Source organism: Colobus angolensis, unplaced genomic scaffold, assembly GCF_000951035.1.
Source record: "Colobus angolensis palliatus isolate OR3802 unplaced genomic scaffold, Cang.pa_1.0 Scaffold158, whole genome shotgun sequence".
Classification (NCBI taxonomy): Eukaryota; Metazoa; Chordata; class Mammalia; order Primates; family Cercopithecidae; genus Colobus; species Colobus angolensis.
In genome coordinates this window covers 5009443-5025457 of record NW_012114688.1, presented here as the reverse complement: position 1 = coordinate 5025457, position 16015 = coordinate 5009443, and the positions used below count along the sequence as shown (strand labels likewise).

General features: G+C 38.0%; 1 protein-coding gene across 3 annotated transcripts in view; it reads right to left on the bottom strand.

Moving 5' to 3' along the window:
* The window catches only part of CTH (cystathionine gamma-lyase), a 29439-nt gene that overhangs the window by 6031 nt on the left and 7393 nt on the right, over positions 1-16015 (bottom strand). For 2 of the 3 annotated variants that reach the window (XM_011936903.1, XM_011936904.1), the window contains 7 exons: positions 13777-13886; positions 11057-11188; positions 5871-5928; positions 5322-5399; positions 3501-3653; positions 1767-1888; positions 545-597 (listed from right to left, as the gene is read on the bottom strand). In XM_011936903.1, coding sequence (XP_011792293.1) covers positions 545-597; positions 1767-1888; positions 3501-3653; positions 5322-5399; positions 5871-5928; positions 11057-11188; positions 13777-13886 — 706 coding nt within the window. The remainder of the gene's footprint in view (positions 1-544; positions 598-1766; positions 1889-3500; positions 3654-5321; positions 5400-5870; positions 5929-11056; positions 11189-13776; positions 13887-16015) is intronic. The other variant, XM_011936905.1, reaches the window with a different exon arrangement.

Here is a 16015-nt window from a genome sequence, read left to right as displayed (position 1 = left end):
TGAAGGGCCTGGTACCAAGTTAGGGTTTGAATTTATCTTGTACACAACATAAAGATATTAAAGGTTTATCCCATAGAGAACAGAAAACAAAAGATTTGACAGTATCTAGTAGGGCTCTTCTCCAGTAATCAAGGGCATGGAGGAGTTTCATCAGAGACAAATTCTCTGTTTCCCAAAGAGCCTTGAAAAAAGCTTTTCTAGTACAAAGTCTCCAGTCCCCTCTAAGGCTGCGTAGGGTAGAACATGTGGCCCTAGGTTAGAGGTTAGGGGTCAGAGATCCTAGAATACAATTACTGCTGGAATCTCTTTTTGACAGAGCAGGGAAGGAAGCAACATTTGGGAGGACACCGCTCACTAACAAGTAGCCCACCATGAGATTTTATCAGGGTCTCCATCTTGACAGGGTAAGAGTCCATTCTGATTAATGTCATGCTATTCTTATTGTTAAATATCTTGAATTATCCCTGACCTTGTCACATTTCTTTCCCAATCATTAAAGCTGACATCAAATTTAAAGTACTGAGAAAAACAGAACTATACTTACGGAAGCTCAGCAAGACTTTCAAATCCTCCCAAACTCTCAGCCAGAGTAAATAGCTACAGCAAAGAAAACATGAATTTAGACTTTCTAGTAAACTAAAAATACTAAAATCTAAAAATAAATGTTTTTAGGCCAGGCACAGTGGTTCACGCCTATAATCCCAGCACTTTGGGAGGCCAAGGCAGGCGGATCACCAGAGGTCAGGAGTTCAAGACCAGCCTGGCCAACATAGTGAAACCCCGCCTCTACTAAAAATACAAAAATTAGCTGGGCGTGGTGGCATAGACCTGTAATCCCAGCTACTTGGGAGGCTGAGGCAGGAGTATCACTTGAACCCAGGAGGTGGAGGTTGCAGTGAGCCGAGATCATGCCACTGAACTCCAGCCTGGGGAACAGAGTGAAACTCTGCCTCAAAAAAAAAAAGAAAAAATTGTTGCATTCGAGACTTTGCTCTGTGGTTACCACATAAATAAAAAAATCTCTAAATGCCTCCCAAGTTATACATACTTCCTTGTTAATACATATCACTTATGAAATACATCCTTTAACTCCCTACTGGAACAGGAAAAAAAAAAAAAAACACTTTTTATTTTGAGTGTGATAGTGTCATAAAACTTTACAAATGTTTTAAAAGTTACTTTGGTAACTGTATGAAATTAAGGTGACACCAGGAACACTTTGACTAATCTGGTAGCTTTCTATTAATCTATTCTGTAGTATTCAAACTGCATGAGCTCAAGGTTAAGCCCAGTGTATGGAGTTGGACAGGTCTCTTGCTCATGGCCCCTGAGAGCCTCCTCCTGGGTTTCTGAAAATTAGACAAAGGCCTCCCCTAGTCAGATGCAGCCTAGGAGGCAAAGGGTTTGGAAAGCCATTCACAGGATGGATTTTTAGAACAACCCTTGTGCAGTGCACTAACTGCACACTACTTCAAGGTTTTACCTATTTCATCTGAAAAAAGGGGTTCACTTTTAAATAAAAGCATTGTGTCTCTCAAATTGATTGTAGTATGTAGAGAGTTAAGTAGATCAACATATTTAGATGCCTGCTACTGTGACACTGTTGTTTAAGTCATTTTCAACCCAATGCATTTCATGATAAAGAGGTTTATGAGTGTAACCTGCAGATACAAAAACATTATCTGACTTGAGTGGAAGTGAGAGATAGTGAACTGCTGTAAGGAGGCCTTACCTCTTACAATTTTAAACCTATTTTCTAAGTTTACCTTTAGGTTCTTGAGGAAAATTTCAGCATGCTGAAGAGTGCCCTTAATATAAAAGGAGATCATCCCTGTGCAACCTGTACACTGACGCTTCGCCAACTCATGCTGTGGATGAGAGGGCAGCCCTGTAATCATAAGGTATCAGAAAAGTCTTATTTTAGAGTCAAACATGTAATTTTTGTTTTTTGGTTTTTTTTTTTGGTGGGGGGAGAATTTTTCACTGTCTGCTTAAGTAAACTGCAAATAAGCCTAAGATGAGGATTATGCCATGCTCACATATGGCTACTTGCTTGGGCCCCTATCTCTCCAGCTTTATGTTGCCTCATCTTTTCTACCCTCTTCAGCTTTCTTTACACCAGTACCACTGCACTCCCTTTCATCTCAGGACCTCTGCCCATGCTGTCCCTTCAACCTGGACTTCCCTTGTTAATTATATCCTGTAATTTCTCGTTTAGTATCTGTCTTAGCCACCAGAGTTGCTCCATGAGGGCAAATCCGTTTCTTTTGTTACTAATTGGATCCCAGTTCCTAGTGCAAAGCCTGGCTCATAGCTGGCAATTAATAAACATTTCTTGAATAAATCTCCAATACCTTGTCTATGCCCTTTTAACCAATGCTGCCCATTCTTCATGGCACAGAATATATATCAATCAACAGCTCTTTACCTAAAGTACATTTAGGGCATTTAGTTTCACATGTATTTCGCTTTGGTTTCTCTAAATTCCTTGTGTAGAGGGACCAGTCTTAATTTTCCTATATATTCTAGACGCTAAATCCTTCAAAAGGATCTAAAAATAAAAGAACTACTTAGGACTACCACAGCTTAAAAGACTGGTAAAAATAAATTCAGCTAACTCCACAGAAGCATTTCTGGATGCTGGAAGAGGTGAAGGAATACAAATACAGAAGGGAACCTTAGGGGGCTGGGCACAGTGGCTCACACCTATAATCCCAGCACTTTGGGAGGCCAAGGTGGGCAGATCACCTGAGGTCAGGAGTTCGAGACCAGCCTGGCCAACATGATGAAACCTTATCTCTACTAAAAATACAAAAAATAGCCAGTCATGGTGGTGGGCACTTGTAATCCCAGCTACTTGGGAGGCTGAGGCAAGAGAATCCCTTGAACCCGGGAGGCAGAAGTTGCAGTGAGCCAAAATTACACCATTGCACTCCAGCCTGGGCAAGAGTGAAACTCCATTTCCAAAAGAGAGAAAGAGAACTTCAGGGGAATTTTGGCACCTAATATCAAGTCTCAACTGGAACAAACCTCTATCAGATTAAAGTGAGAGTTAATGCTGAATGGCAGACTGACAAGATTATAAGCAAATCAACTGAAAAGTCCAATGTTAACATCTTTGAATAGATACACACAAGCCTTCAAATCACAGACCACCACAGGAATATCTAATGCATAAAACTAATTTTCTAATATCCAAGCATCTACTAGACACCACCACAGGAACATCAAATGCATAAAAATAATTTTCTAATATCCAAGCATCCACTAGACTAGAGGCAATACAAGGGTAGAGACCATGTCTATCTTCTTTCCACCAGACCCACCACAGTGCCTGACACATGGCAGTGCTCAATAATAAATGAACATAAACAATACGTGAAAGCACTTAACTTAGAAATAAATGTTACATAAACACGATGCTCAGGATAACTGCTGAAATCCTAGTATAAGCATATCTGCTTAGAAATCAAACTAACATACCAGGATAAATAACATACCAGGATAAATAACCTTTTCTACCCCAGGATTAGATTCCAAGAACTGGGCAACTGCCATTCCATTTTTGAAATGCTTTTCCATTCGGACATGTAGAGTCTTCAGACCTCGATTGCAGAGGTAACAATCAAGAGGAGATGGAACTGCTCCAAGAGCTGCAAAAAGAAAACATCCTGGATTAGTTTGAAGGCAGGGTATGGCCAAGAAATTATCTGGCTTCTCTTTTTCATTATAGTGACTCTCAGAAGCTAGGTGTAAAGCTCAATGTTAGAGTTCTGGGAGGAAAATAATATATCAAATCAGAAGCACGAGAACAAAGCATAGAATTGCTTAGAGAAATATACTTTAAAATGAGGGGAAGCAAATATGCTGAAAACTAAGTAAAAGCACAATGATATAAACTTCTCAAATATGAAAATAAATAGTCCTTTCTATGATTTTAATAAAATCATAAATTGTGTGTAGCCTAACCTTGTATTTCTTTGAAAAATTATTTTAACATACAGAGAAAAATAGCAGTTCAAGTCCTATTATTACTGAATATTCTACTAATATTCTATTTAGCCTTTGTGCAAAGCAGCCAATGATTTCACATACCTCCGGGATATATACTTCATTTCTACTTTTTATAAACCAAAGGATACTTACCAAGCAATAAGTTTCAGTTTCCCTCCTGGAGGACATTTTTATTCCTAATTATGTTTATATCTTACCTGTCAAATCACAATGGTTTAATCCTTAACTGTACTGGAGATAAACTAAGCAATGTAAATAGGAAATGGTGTTTAGACATCTGTTGAAAAATTTAAGTTGATACTATAAGTGCTATTTAAAATTAACCATCATTCCTGATATAAAAGATATACTATATGAAAGCCCTCATTTCAAATGTAATTTTAAAAAAGAAAAAAAACCCATTAAGTCTTGAAACTAAAAATTCACTAGGGCTTTATCAAATTATGATTATAATTAAGATGGACATGAAAATAAAAAAACTCATTTCTTATGTCATAAAGCCTTGCTATGCGATAACCATTTTTTTTTGACAGTATCTCACTCTGTTGCCTAGGCTGGATTGCAGTGGCACAATGTCAGCTCACTGCAACCTTCACCTCCCAGGCTCAGGCAATTCTCCTGTCTCAGTCACCAAGTATCTGGGACCACAGGCATGTGCCACCGCACCTGGCTAATTTTTTTGTATTTTTGGTAGAGACAGGGTTTCGCCATGCTGCTCAGACTGGTCTCAAACTCCTAGGCTCAAGTGATCCACCTGCCTCAGCCTCCCAGTGTGCCGGGATTACAGGCATGAGCCACCGTGCCCAGCCTACTATAACTATTTTTATAACACTTTCGTCTAAAATCAGGAAAAATTTTTTTGGCTGGGCACAGTGGCTCACGCCTGTAATCCCAGCACTTTGGGAGACCAAGACAGGTGGATCACCTGAGGTCAGGAGTTTGAGACCAGCCTGGCCAACATGGTGAAACCCCATCTCTACTAAAAATATAAAAAATTAGCCGGGCATGGTGGTGGGCACCTGTAATCCCAGCTACTCAGGAGGCTGAGGCAGGAGAATTGCTTGAATCCAGGAGGCAGAGTGGTCATGAGCTGAGATCACGCCACTGCGCTCCAGCCTGGGTGACCCAGTGAAACTCCATCTCAAAAAAATAAACAAATAAATAATAAAATCAGAATTTTTCTCCTCTATTTTTCATTTCTTCATAAATTATTAGAGTGCCATCACTTCACAACACTTAGTGGAAATATAAATATCAAATGTAGTCACTGAGAGAATCATAGGGAATCTGGACTTTTTAATACTTACAATTTTGCAAGAAACGAAGTCTATTATGAAGTCTTTCACAGTTAACAGACACCAGGCCCATTACAACATCACTGTGGCCTAAAAACAAAAAACAAACAAAAAAAGTTTCAGTTAGAAACAATTTATATTTACTCTTTATTTTATAACTTCCAAAATGTGATTTTCACTTGAAAAAACTCTCAGGGAAGAAGCTCTATAAAATAAGTTTAAATAAACGTTATTCAATTGGACAGCAGCAAAAGCTATGTCTAAAACAATAAAATAAAATTGTATAAGAACAAAATGTTTCTTTAAGGTGTCAGCAAGATAAAAGCATAACTTTTTACGGTCAACTTTAATCCTCTTCTCATAAATCATGAGCATAGTTTTGTGTACTATAAACGAAATCCTACATTTATTTAATCAAAGGATTTTTTTTTACTTCCTACATGAGTCACAGAAAAAAAATCTACAAAATAATCAAAGAAAAGGGATCAAAAGTCAAGCCCTATGATATTTTCACCTATCCATGGAAAAGAACATTCAAAGTGTACACTGTACGTATCTTACCATTCATGTATTTTGTTGCAGAACACATACAAATATCAGCTCCCAGAGCCAAAGGGCGCTGAAAGAAACAAGTTTTTTACTTAGAGAAACCATTTGAAAATATGCTTCATTATCTGCCTATCTGCAATTGTAAATTTCATTCTTATTGTAATCAATACTAACTTTGCAAAAATATGTGCATCTTAAAATTTTCCAGGATCTCTGATATTATTTCTCCTTTGCCTCCCTCCCACCAAAGAAAAATGTAAAGTATTGAATCCAGTCTTTAATCTGAAGGCAAAAGTTTCTTGGAAATAGAAAATAAGCCTAGGTCAACCGGTCTCTTGAACCTGTTTTTTATAGCAGTTGCTGACAGGACTCTAAATTTATTACCTACAGTAGAGACACTGGTATTTTATGACTCATTAAACATGTAAAATAGTTGACATGAACATTCAGCAATTTTTATTAGAGTAAGTATAAACTCATCTGCTGAGATTTTTATTCATTAAAACCTCATGACGTATGCTGTGATTATTCACATTTGGGGTTTGTCATGACCTTGATTCTTAATGGATTCAACCAACTATGGATAAAAAAAAACGGAAAAAAAAATGAATGGTTAAAAAAAAGAATGGCTGTGTCTGCATTAAACATGTACAGACTTTTTTCTTGTCATTAGTTCCTAAACAATGTAGTGTTAACAACTACTAATAAAGCAGGTACATTGTATTAGGTATTATAAGAAATCTAGATGGCCGGGAGTTGGGGAATGGCTCACACCTGTAATCCCAGCAATTTAGGGGGCTGAGGCAGAAGGATCGCTTGAGACCAGGATTTTCAGGCTGCAGTGGACCATGATCAAGCCAGTGCACTTCAGCCTGAGTGACAGAGCAAGACTTTCTCTTAAAAACAACAACAAAGAAAGAAATTTGCTGGGGCGAGGGCTCACACCTGTAATCCCAGAACTTTGGGAGGCTGAGGTGAGTGGATCACTTGAGGCCATGAGTTCAAGCCCAGCCTGGCCAACATGGTGAAACACTGTCTCTACTAAAAATACAAAAAAAAATTAGCTGAGCATGGTGGTACATGCATGTAATCCCAGCTACTCAGGAGGCTGAGGCAAGACCAGGAGGTGGAGGTTGCAGTGAGCTGAGATGACACCACTGCACTTCAGCCTGCTCTGCGACAGAGCAAGATTCTGTCTTAAATAAATAAATAAATAAATAAATAAATAAATAAATTTGTCTGAAATTGGGAGAATTAAGAAAAACAAAAAAGAGAAGGAATTTTTTAAAGTGTTTTCTTTCACCTAATTTTCCTGTAAATCAATCCTTTAAGTCATGGAGTATAATGTAATGTTCAATACATGTGTAATTGTGTAATGATCAAAAGCAGGGTAATTAGCATGTCCATCGTCTCAAGTATTTATCATTTCTTTGTAGTAGAAACATTTAAAATTCTCTCTCCTATTTTGATATATACAGTATCTTATTGTTAACTCTGGTCATCCTTTTGTACAGTAGAACACCAACACTTATTCCTCCTTCTAATTGTAACTTTGTACCCATTGACCATCCTCTGTCCTGCCCACCTCCACCCTCCCCTCCCTAGACTCTGGTCACCACTGTTCTATTCACTACTTCTATGAGATCAACATTTTTTACGTTCCACGCATGAATGAGATCATGCCATATATGTCTGTCCGTGCCTGGCTTATTTCACTTAACATAATGTCCTCTAGGTTAATCCTGTAGTCTTAAAATGTATTTGTTTACAATGAGAGTGAAAGGTGTAGACTTTCCACTTAACAATACATTGTCAGGCCGGGCGTGGTGTTCATGCCTGTAATCCCAGCACTTTGGGAGGCCTCAGTGGGTGGATCACTTGAGGTCAGGAGTTCGAGACCAGCCTGGCCAACATGGTGAAACCCTGTCTCTACTAAAAATTCAAAAATTAGCCGGGGGTGGTGGTGGACACCTGTAATCCCAGCTACTTGGGAGGCTGAGACAGGAGAATTGCTTGAACAGGGGAGGCAGAGGTTGCAGTGAGCTGAGATCACACCACTGCACTCCAGCCTAGGCAACACAGCAACACTCCATTTCAAAACAAACAAACAAACAAAAACAAAAACAAAAATACATTATCAACATCTTTCCCTTTACATTTTCCTAAACGTAGAACTGTATGTGTTTATTCCATCCTCACTAGAGCTGTTTAGTCTTTGGAAGATATTAGTATAGGTGGCTATGGGGACTTTTCCCTTAGGGTATTTCAAAAATAGGATGCTTTAGGTAAAGTATTGCCCAAAGCACTCTCTGCATATGTGTTTGCACATCTCTAAAGGGATGGAGTCAAAGTAGATGAGGCCTAAGGTCTTTTCCAGTGCTAACATTTGTAAACTCTACAGCCAAAAGAGAAGGAAAAATAAAAACCAAATCACTAACACCTGCTGATCTCATTATCTTCTGAGAATCATGCTACATACTTTATATAACCCAGTGAAGCACTGTACGAAATACTTTACCTAACTCAATAAAATCAGTACCTTTATGGCTCTCATCATACAGGTAAGAAAAATGAGATAGATCCCTCAGATTAAAAAGCTGGTAGAGCCAGGACTCACACCCAGACTGTCTGACCTCAGAGGTGCTAATCTGAAACTTCATGCTGGTAGGTCTATTTTGCCTTTCATGAGACTTACAGAAGATCCAGAGGACAAAAGACTGGGAAGCAAGAGAATATATTCCATTGTCATGAAGGTAAGACAATGAGAGGATTTTTTTCAGGAAGATTTGCTTTATGGAAACAACACATGTGGCTACTTAGGGATGATGTGATTCTGAGTAATTCAACTGGAATAAATCCAAATTGAAATGAAGCAAATTCCAATCATTGGCATGAGGAATGTGATGTGGCTTCAAAAAGATAGAAAAATTAGACCTATGTTAGTGACGGTAATAGGAGAAGGAGGGCCAGGTTTGATGAGTAACCTGGGCAGGGCCAGGCTACAAAACGTATGCAATCTTTTGGGGAATATACAGGACTCACTGTGACTCAGCTAAAGCTATCCTATGCTGTATTAACTGGCCTAATGTAAGCGGCATATGGGCTAAGGAGTTGTAATAAGGAATATTACACTGAAAATCACCTGGGACAAATAGACGATGCCAAATAGACAATGCCAGATTTTTCACTTGGAAACAGATTGCTTTACCTGATAAAATCAGCAATCAAGGATACATTATGAGCCAAAGGCAGATGGCCCATGAAGCTGTCTGAATGCAATGTAGGCAGGCAGTGTGCTTCAGGAAAGGAAAATAAACCATGACAATGCCTTCAAATAAAATGGAGGAAGGTGAAGAGCAGGTTTATAGAAACTGCCCAGGGAGTCGGCCAGTCACATGGAAGCAGCAACCTAGATCAACTTCAGGGACCCAGAACAGAAGGGGGGGGGAAATGTAAACAATAAAACCTGTAAACATCTGCCCAATTGAAGAGCCAGAGAAAATGAGCTGAGTTTCAGGAACTCTGCAAAATAAAGATGAACTACAGGAAGCGTACTAAGTGTGACAAGGTACAGGCAGGAAGAATAGAGCAGGAAGAAGGTAACTCCTAACAAAGAAAGGAAAGAGTTGGGTTACTCAGAGGAAAGAGAGGGAGAACCTGTGGGGAAAAGGCAGGAAACAAGTTAATTATAAAGAGATCCCAAAGTGATCTACCAAAGAAAGCAAAACAGAAAAGAGGACGAAACTAGACACAAGACAGAGAAAAAAGGAAAGGATAGAGGATGTATGGGAGGGGTGGTCTGGGGAGGAAACAAATGCAGAGGGCTAGGTAGGGAAAGAAATTGTTAAAGACAACTGCTATGGTTTGAACACTGTGTACTCCAAAATTCGTAGGGTGAAATCTAATCACTAGTGTGATTAGGAGGTGGGCCTTTGGGACGTGATTAGGGTGATCTGTGCCTGATATGATTTGGATCTGTGTCCCCACCATATCTCATGTTGAATTGTAATCCCCAAATGTTGGAGTGCAGCCTGGAGGGATATATGAGGGTGGATATATCCTCATTGAATGAATGGTTGGATATATCCTCATGAATGGTTTAGCACCATCTCCCCTTGGGATTGTCCTCACAATTGTGAGTTCTTGTGAGATTTGGTTGTTTAAAAGTGTGTAGCACCTTCCCCCTCGTTCTCTCTCTTGCTCCTACTCTGGTCATGTGATGTGCCTGCTCCCCCTTTGCCTTCCACCATTATTGTAAGTTTTCTGAGCCCTCCCCAGAAGCCAAGCAGATGCCAGCATCATGCTTTCTGTACAGTCTGCAGAACCATGAGCCAATTAAGTTTCTTTTCTTTATAAATTACCCAGTCTCAGGTTATTTCTTTATAGCAGTGTGAGAAGGGACTAATACAATGCCCTGATAAAAGAGGCCCCAGAGAACTGCCGTGTCTCTTCTACCATGTGAGGACACAGTGAGAAGGCTCCGTCTATGGACCAGAAAGCGGGCCCTCACCAGCCACTGAATCTGCTGGCACTTTGATTGAGGACTTCCCAGCCTTCAGAACTGTGAGAAATAAATTGCCGTTTATAAGCCACCCAGTTTATGGTAATTTGTTATGGCAGCCCAAAGAGACTAACACAAGAGCACTATAAATACTTACAGCTATAATGTAAAATAAATAAAGTAAAAGTTCAAAATAATAATAAGTTAAAGAGATCTAGGCATAGTATATGGAGTGCTGAAGGAATAAAAACTAGAAGAGAAATAATATGTATAACATACATTGAAATCATTGAGCATCACTTTTCTTTTATAATATATATAAAAATATTGAAGGTGACTGAAAAATATGACTGATTTGTAACCAATGCATAAACATTGAAGTCCTTACCATGTATAAGGAATTAGCCAATACAATCACATAATAAGGCCATTTCTTCAGAGTTTACACATCTTAAGAGAACTGGTAAGTTTTAATAAATAAAAAACACAAATTACCATAGAGGATATTAACATATGTTTGAAAAGATATTAACTAATGGTAGAAGAGGTCCAAATTTAATTCTCTGTCCAATAAATAATTAATGATGATTAGATTTCATGAATTTGATCATGATTTTAATTTAAGCAAATCTTTTCTTTCCTAATTACAGATATATGTGATCTACTAATTGTGCCAAAAAAAATTATTTTCATTTACCTGGAAATACGGCGACATAAAGGTGTTATCCACGACCAAAATAATGTCTCCATGCTTATGGACAATATGTGCGCAGGCTTCAATGTCAATCATCTTCAGGATGGGGTTTGTGGGGGTTTCGATCCAAACAAGCTAAAATAATTCAGCAAATAACAATAGTTTGTAAAAATATACTTTACAAACATACATCTCATATTTGTAACAATCTGGGAAGCTACATTATATAATGCAAACACATGGATGATGATGTTGGGAGGTTCAAATCTGAATCCTAGCCTTACCTGCAAATTTCTGAGGCCATAGGTATGTAATGTATCCTATTGATCTGTATAATTGGGTTGGTAATACCTATCTTACAGAATTTTTGTAAAGATCAAGTGAGATAATGTACATGTAAACAGAAAAGTACTGAAGTTAATTATTGTATTTTTCTTAAAAAAGAGAGTGTATTCCAAAGACATAGCTCGGTGTCTGGAAATTTTGTTCTCAAAGATAAATAACATAGATTGTGTAAGAATACATCCTAGAATTTTAATGAAAGAGAATTATCCCTATGATGCCAAAAATATATTTAATATGAACTTTATGCCAGAAACCCTGGAAACTACAGAATAAGCACCTAAGACTTGAAGAGCACGGGCTTTAGACTAAAGAAGAAAAGTGCCACCCACAACAGAAAAACTGGTTACCGCCTACTTAAAAAGTAACAATGACCTTTTTATCTCAAAACCTACCACAATTCAGACACATAGTAGATACTTGATAGTTATCAAAAAGACCGAAGAAAATAATTCTATTTGTTGAACAAAATGTCATTGTATTGAATTACTTTTTTTTTTTTTAAGAGGCAGGGTCTCACATTGTTGCCCAGGCTAGAGTGCAGTGGCATGATCACAGCTAACTGCCGCTTCAACCTCTCAAGCTCAAGTGATCCTCCTACCTCAGCCTCCCCAGTAGTTGGAACTACAGGCATGTGGCCATGTCCGGCCAATTTTTTTTTTTTTTTTTTTGCAGAGAAAGAGTCTCGCTATATGTCTCAAACTCCTGGCTCAAGCGATTCTCCTACCTCAACCTCCCAAAGTCCTGGTATTACAGGCATGAGCCACTGTGCCCAGCTGATTCTTTTTTTATTACCTATTATTTAAATGGGCAAGGGATCTGATTTAATACTCTTCTGACTTTAGAGTTTTACTCTGGAAAAGATAAGATGGTTAAAAATAATACATATTCTACAAAAAATTTGAATTATTTAAAGAATCTATAAAAATTATTCTGATAAGAATTTATTATTCCTACTAATAATAAAAAATAAATAAATAAAAAGTAGGTTTTACATGGACTTAGACATTCTACTTCAAGTGAAAAACCTGATATTTCAGGAAGGAAAATGTATTAATCCAAGTTGGTAGAGTCACTATATAAAGTTCTGTTGACAAGACCTACTATATTCACAATTTGCTTTCCTCCCTTAGAAAGATTCAGACCAGGGCCGGGCGTGGTGGCTCATGCCTGTAATCGCAGCACTTTGGGAGGCTGAGGCAGGTGGATCACAAGGTCAGGAGTTCGAGACCAGCCTGGCCAACATGGTGAAACCCCCATCTCTACTAAAAATACAAAAATTAGCTGAGCATGGTGGTGGGTGCCTATAATACCAGCTACTCGGTAGGCTGAGGCAGGAGAATCGTTTGAACACCAGGAGGCGGAGCTTGCAGTGAGCTGGGATCACGCCATTGCACTGCAGCCTGGGTGACAGGGCGAGACTCCGTCTCAAAAAAAAAAAAAAAGAAAGACTCAGACCAGCTATTTTAATGTGTCTTTTCTCCCAAGCAAGATAAAAAACAAGTTCTTCTGAAAACAAACCTTAATTACCAAACGCTCAACCATGTTAATGTGCAAAGTAATTATTTGTACATGAAAAGACATTCATTTTTTAGCGTTCATTGCAACATAATCTTTGGTACAATTCTAACCTTTAAATCATTAGCAAAAAGTTGTAAACAGCTGACTTATAAAAGACACTGGTCTTTCTTTTATCCACACAGAATTTAAATGAGGTCGCAAGAAAGAATATCACATATGCCATTCACTCAGACACAAAACACCTTCCGGTGGCATACAAACTTCCCAGGATGGAAGCTAAAGATTGCTTGTGGCCCATTCTCTACATCTACTAGTATCTGGGCAGCATCCCTTACAACCCAGCAAAGCCACTGTGCTTAGGGTTCGGGGGTTTGGCAGGCTTCTTTTTCTGTAATCCAATCTCTGTGATGACTTCTGTTACCAATACTATTTTGGCTATGCAGTTAAGAATAGGTGCTCCTGCATAGCAATTTTTTTTAACAATTACCATGTATCCAGGAACTATACTAAGCATTTCATATGCATTATCTCATTTGATTCTCACACTCCACTTTCTATAAAACCAGTATAATAATCTCCATTTTGCAAATGAAGAAACTGAGACTTTGGTTAAATAATTTGCCCAAGATAATACACCAACTAAGATACAGAATTAAAATTTGAATTCCACTCCAGCAACCATGTACCACCATCATGCTATAATACCCTGGAGATGACAGTCTATCTTAATTTTGTTGATGTTTCCAATGGCATATAATAAAATTTGTTATTCACATTAAATTATATCCTCTAGTAAACAGAAATGATGAAAACAGAACATCAAAGGAAAAACAGGCAAAACTGAAAACGAGCTGACTTACCTTGGTTTCTGGCGTAATCGCTGCCTCTAGTAATTTGATTTTGGAACAATCAACAAAAGAAATCTTTAATCCAAATTCAGATGCCACCTGCCTGAAGTACCTGTTTGTACCTGAGACAGAAGAGAATCAGAAAAAATGGAAAGAACATTGCATTAAGAAACATTCATTCCTTCTACGTATAAACACAAAATATATGGAACTCTCAGTCACCAAGAAAAATGCAACTAAAAGCACTTCTAGTTTGGTCAAATAGTTTGTCTATCTGAAATAGTAAAGAATAATAAGATTTGTTCTTTAAAGGCTCAAGAGTCAAATAAAATGCACTTGAGATCCAAAAGTAGCCTGAAGCAAATAATGTTTCTCAAAACATCCAGTCTCCACTAAGTGACATGCTTCCTGAAACATCCTATCTTTTTAAACAATTTCTACCTAGTTCTCAACTATAAACTAAATGAAGCAATGTCAATGAAATGTTTGAAATAAATTTCCAAATACTTTGTAATAGAAAAGAATTGGTTACTATTCTTTGTACTTTTTCCATCTTTTTGTTATGTAGTTCTGAAAGTTTTAATCAATAAAATGAGACAATATAAATCAAACTACCAGATTTTTACAGTGAAAGAGGATAAATCATTTGACTTAAAATAATTTCTTTTATAAATACACCTGGATTTGATTTTTACACATAAAAACTTAAAGAAAAAATTGATATTGATACTCAATAACAACAACAACAACAACAAAAGAATATTCTGTCATTAACGAGAAACTAGATTTGTGATGGTATGTAGACTGACCCTAGGTAATATAAAATAGAAAAATAACATAAAAAGTTCTTTAAAATCAACAATTTTCAGGATTTTACACCTATGTTTGCCATGAGACTTTTATAATGCATTATAAAACGATTTAAAGGTTTAAGATTTCTATAATTTCAACTCAACAAGTTAATATAAGAAACTAAGATAAAATACAAAACATTGTGCAAATTTCTAAGGGATAAAATGATTACTAAGAGTAAGTCCCTTCCTTTTTAAAGCAGGGGTCCCCAACCCACAGGCCACAGACAGGTACAGGTTTGTGGCCTGTTAGGAATCCAGCTGCACAGCAGGAGGTGAGCAGTGGGTGAGCATTATAACTTCCTGAGCTCAGTCTCCTGTCGGATCAGCGGCAGCATCAGATTCTCACAGGAGGAAACCTACTGAGAACTGCTTATGCGAAGGATCTAGGTTGTGTACTCCTTATGAGAATCTAACTTTCGAGGGATCTAGATTGCATGGTCCTTATGAGAATCTAAATAGCGCCTGATGATCTGAGGTGGAACAATTTCATCCTGAAACAATCCTCCCGTCCATGGAAAACCTGTGTTCTACAAAACCGGTCCCTGAGGCCGGGCACGGGTGACTAACACCTGTAATCCCAGCACTTTGGGAGGCCGAGACAGGTAGATCACCTAAGGTCGGGAGTTCGAGACCAGCCTGACCAACATGGAGAAATCCTGGCTCTACTAAAAATACAAAGTTAACCAGGCATGGTGGCACATGCCTGTAATCCCAGCTACTCGGGAGGCTGAGGCAAGAGAATCGCTTGAACCCAGGAGGCAGAGGTTGCAGTAAGCCAAGATTGTGCCACTGTACTCTAGCCTGGCAACATGGCAAGACTCCACCTCAAAAAAAAAAACCGGTCCCTGGTGCCAAAAAGGTTGGGGACTGCTGTTTTAAAGGACTTAGTGATTTAACTTTTTGTTCAGATAGGAAATACATAAAATGATAATATTCTAGAAATCACATTTTAATTATTTGGAAGCATCTGGAATATATGTATATGTATATTCACAAAATTCCTTGCTTTTGTTTTAAACACAAAAATCAGTGGGCTTAAAGGCAAGGGCAAACCTGTCTTCTCCACATTCACCACTTTAAATAGCTAACATTTAATCTCTTTGGAATGTAAGTTCTCAAATATAGAGCCATAGATGGGCTTCAGGGGTTCAATCCGTGAGACCCCCTACAATTAAAATGCTAATCACTGAGTGTAGTCTTAAGAATGTTTTTTGGGAAAAGAGGCCTATATCTCTCAGCAAATTTTCGAAAGTTTCCCTGGTGCCAAACAAAAATAAAAAGCAAAAGGGGATATGTGGGGTTGAGCTCTTCAGAGTAACCTGAGTTGTAGTTCACCTTTATTACAGGTAAAAATTAAGTTACAGGAGAATACTGTCTTTCTAAACCTTATCTTCTCT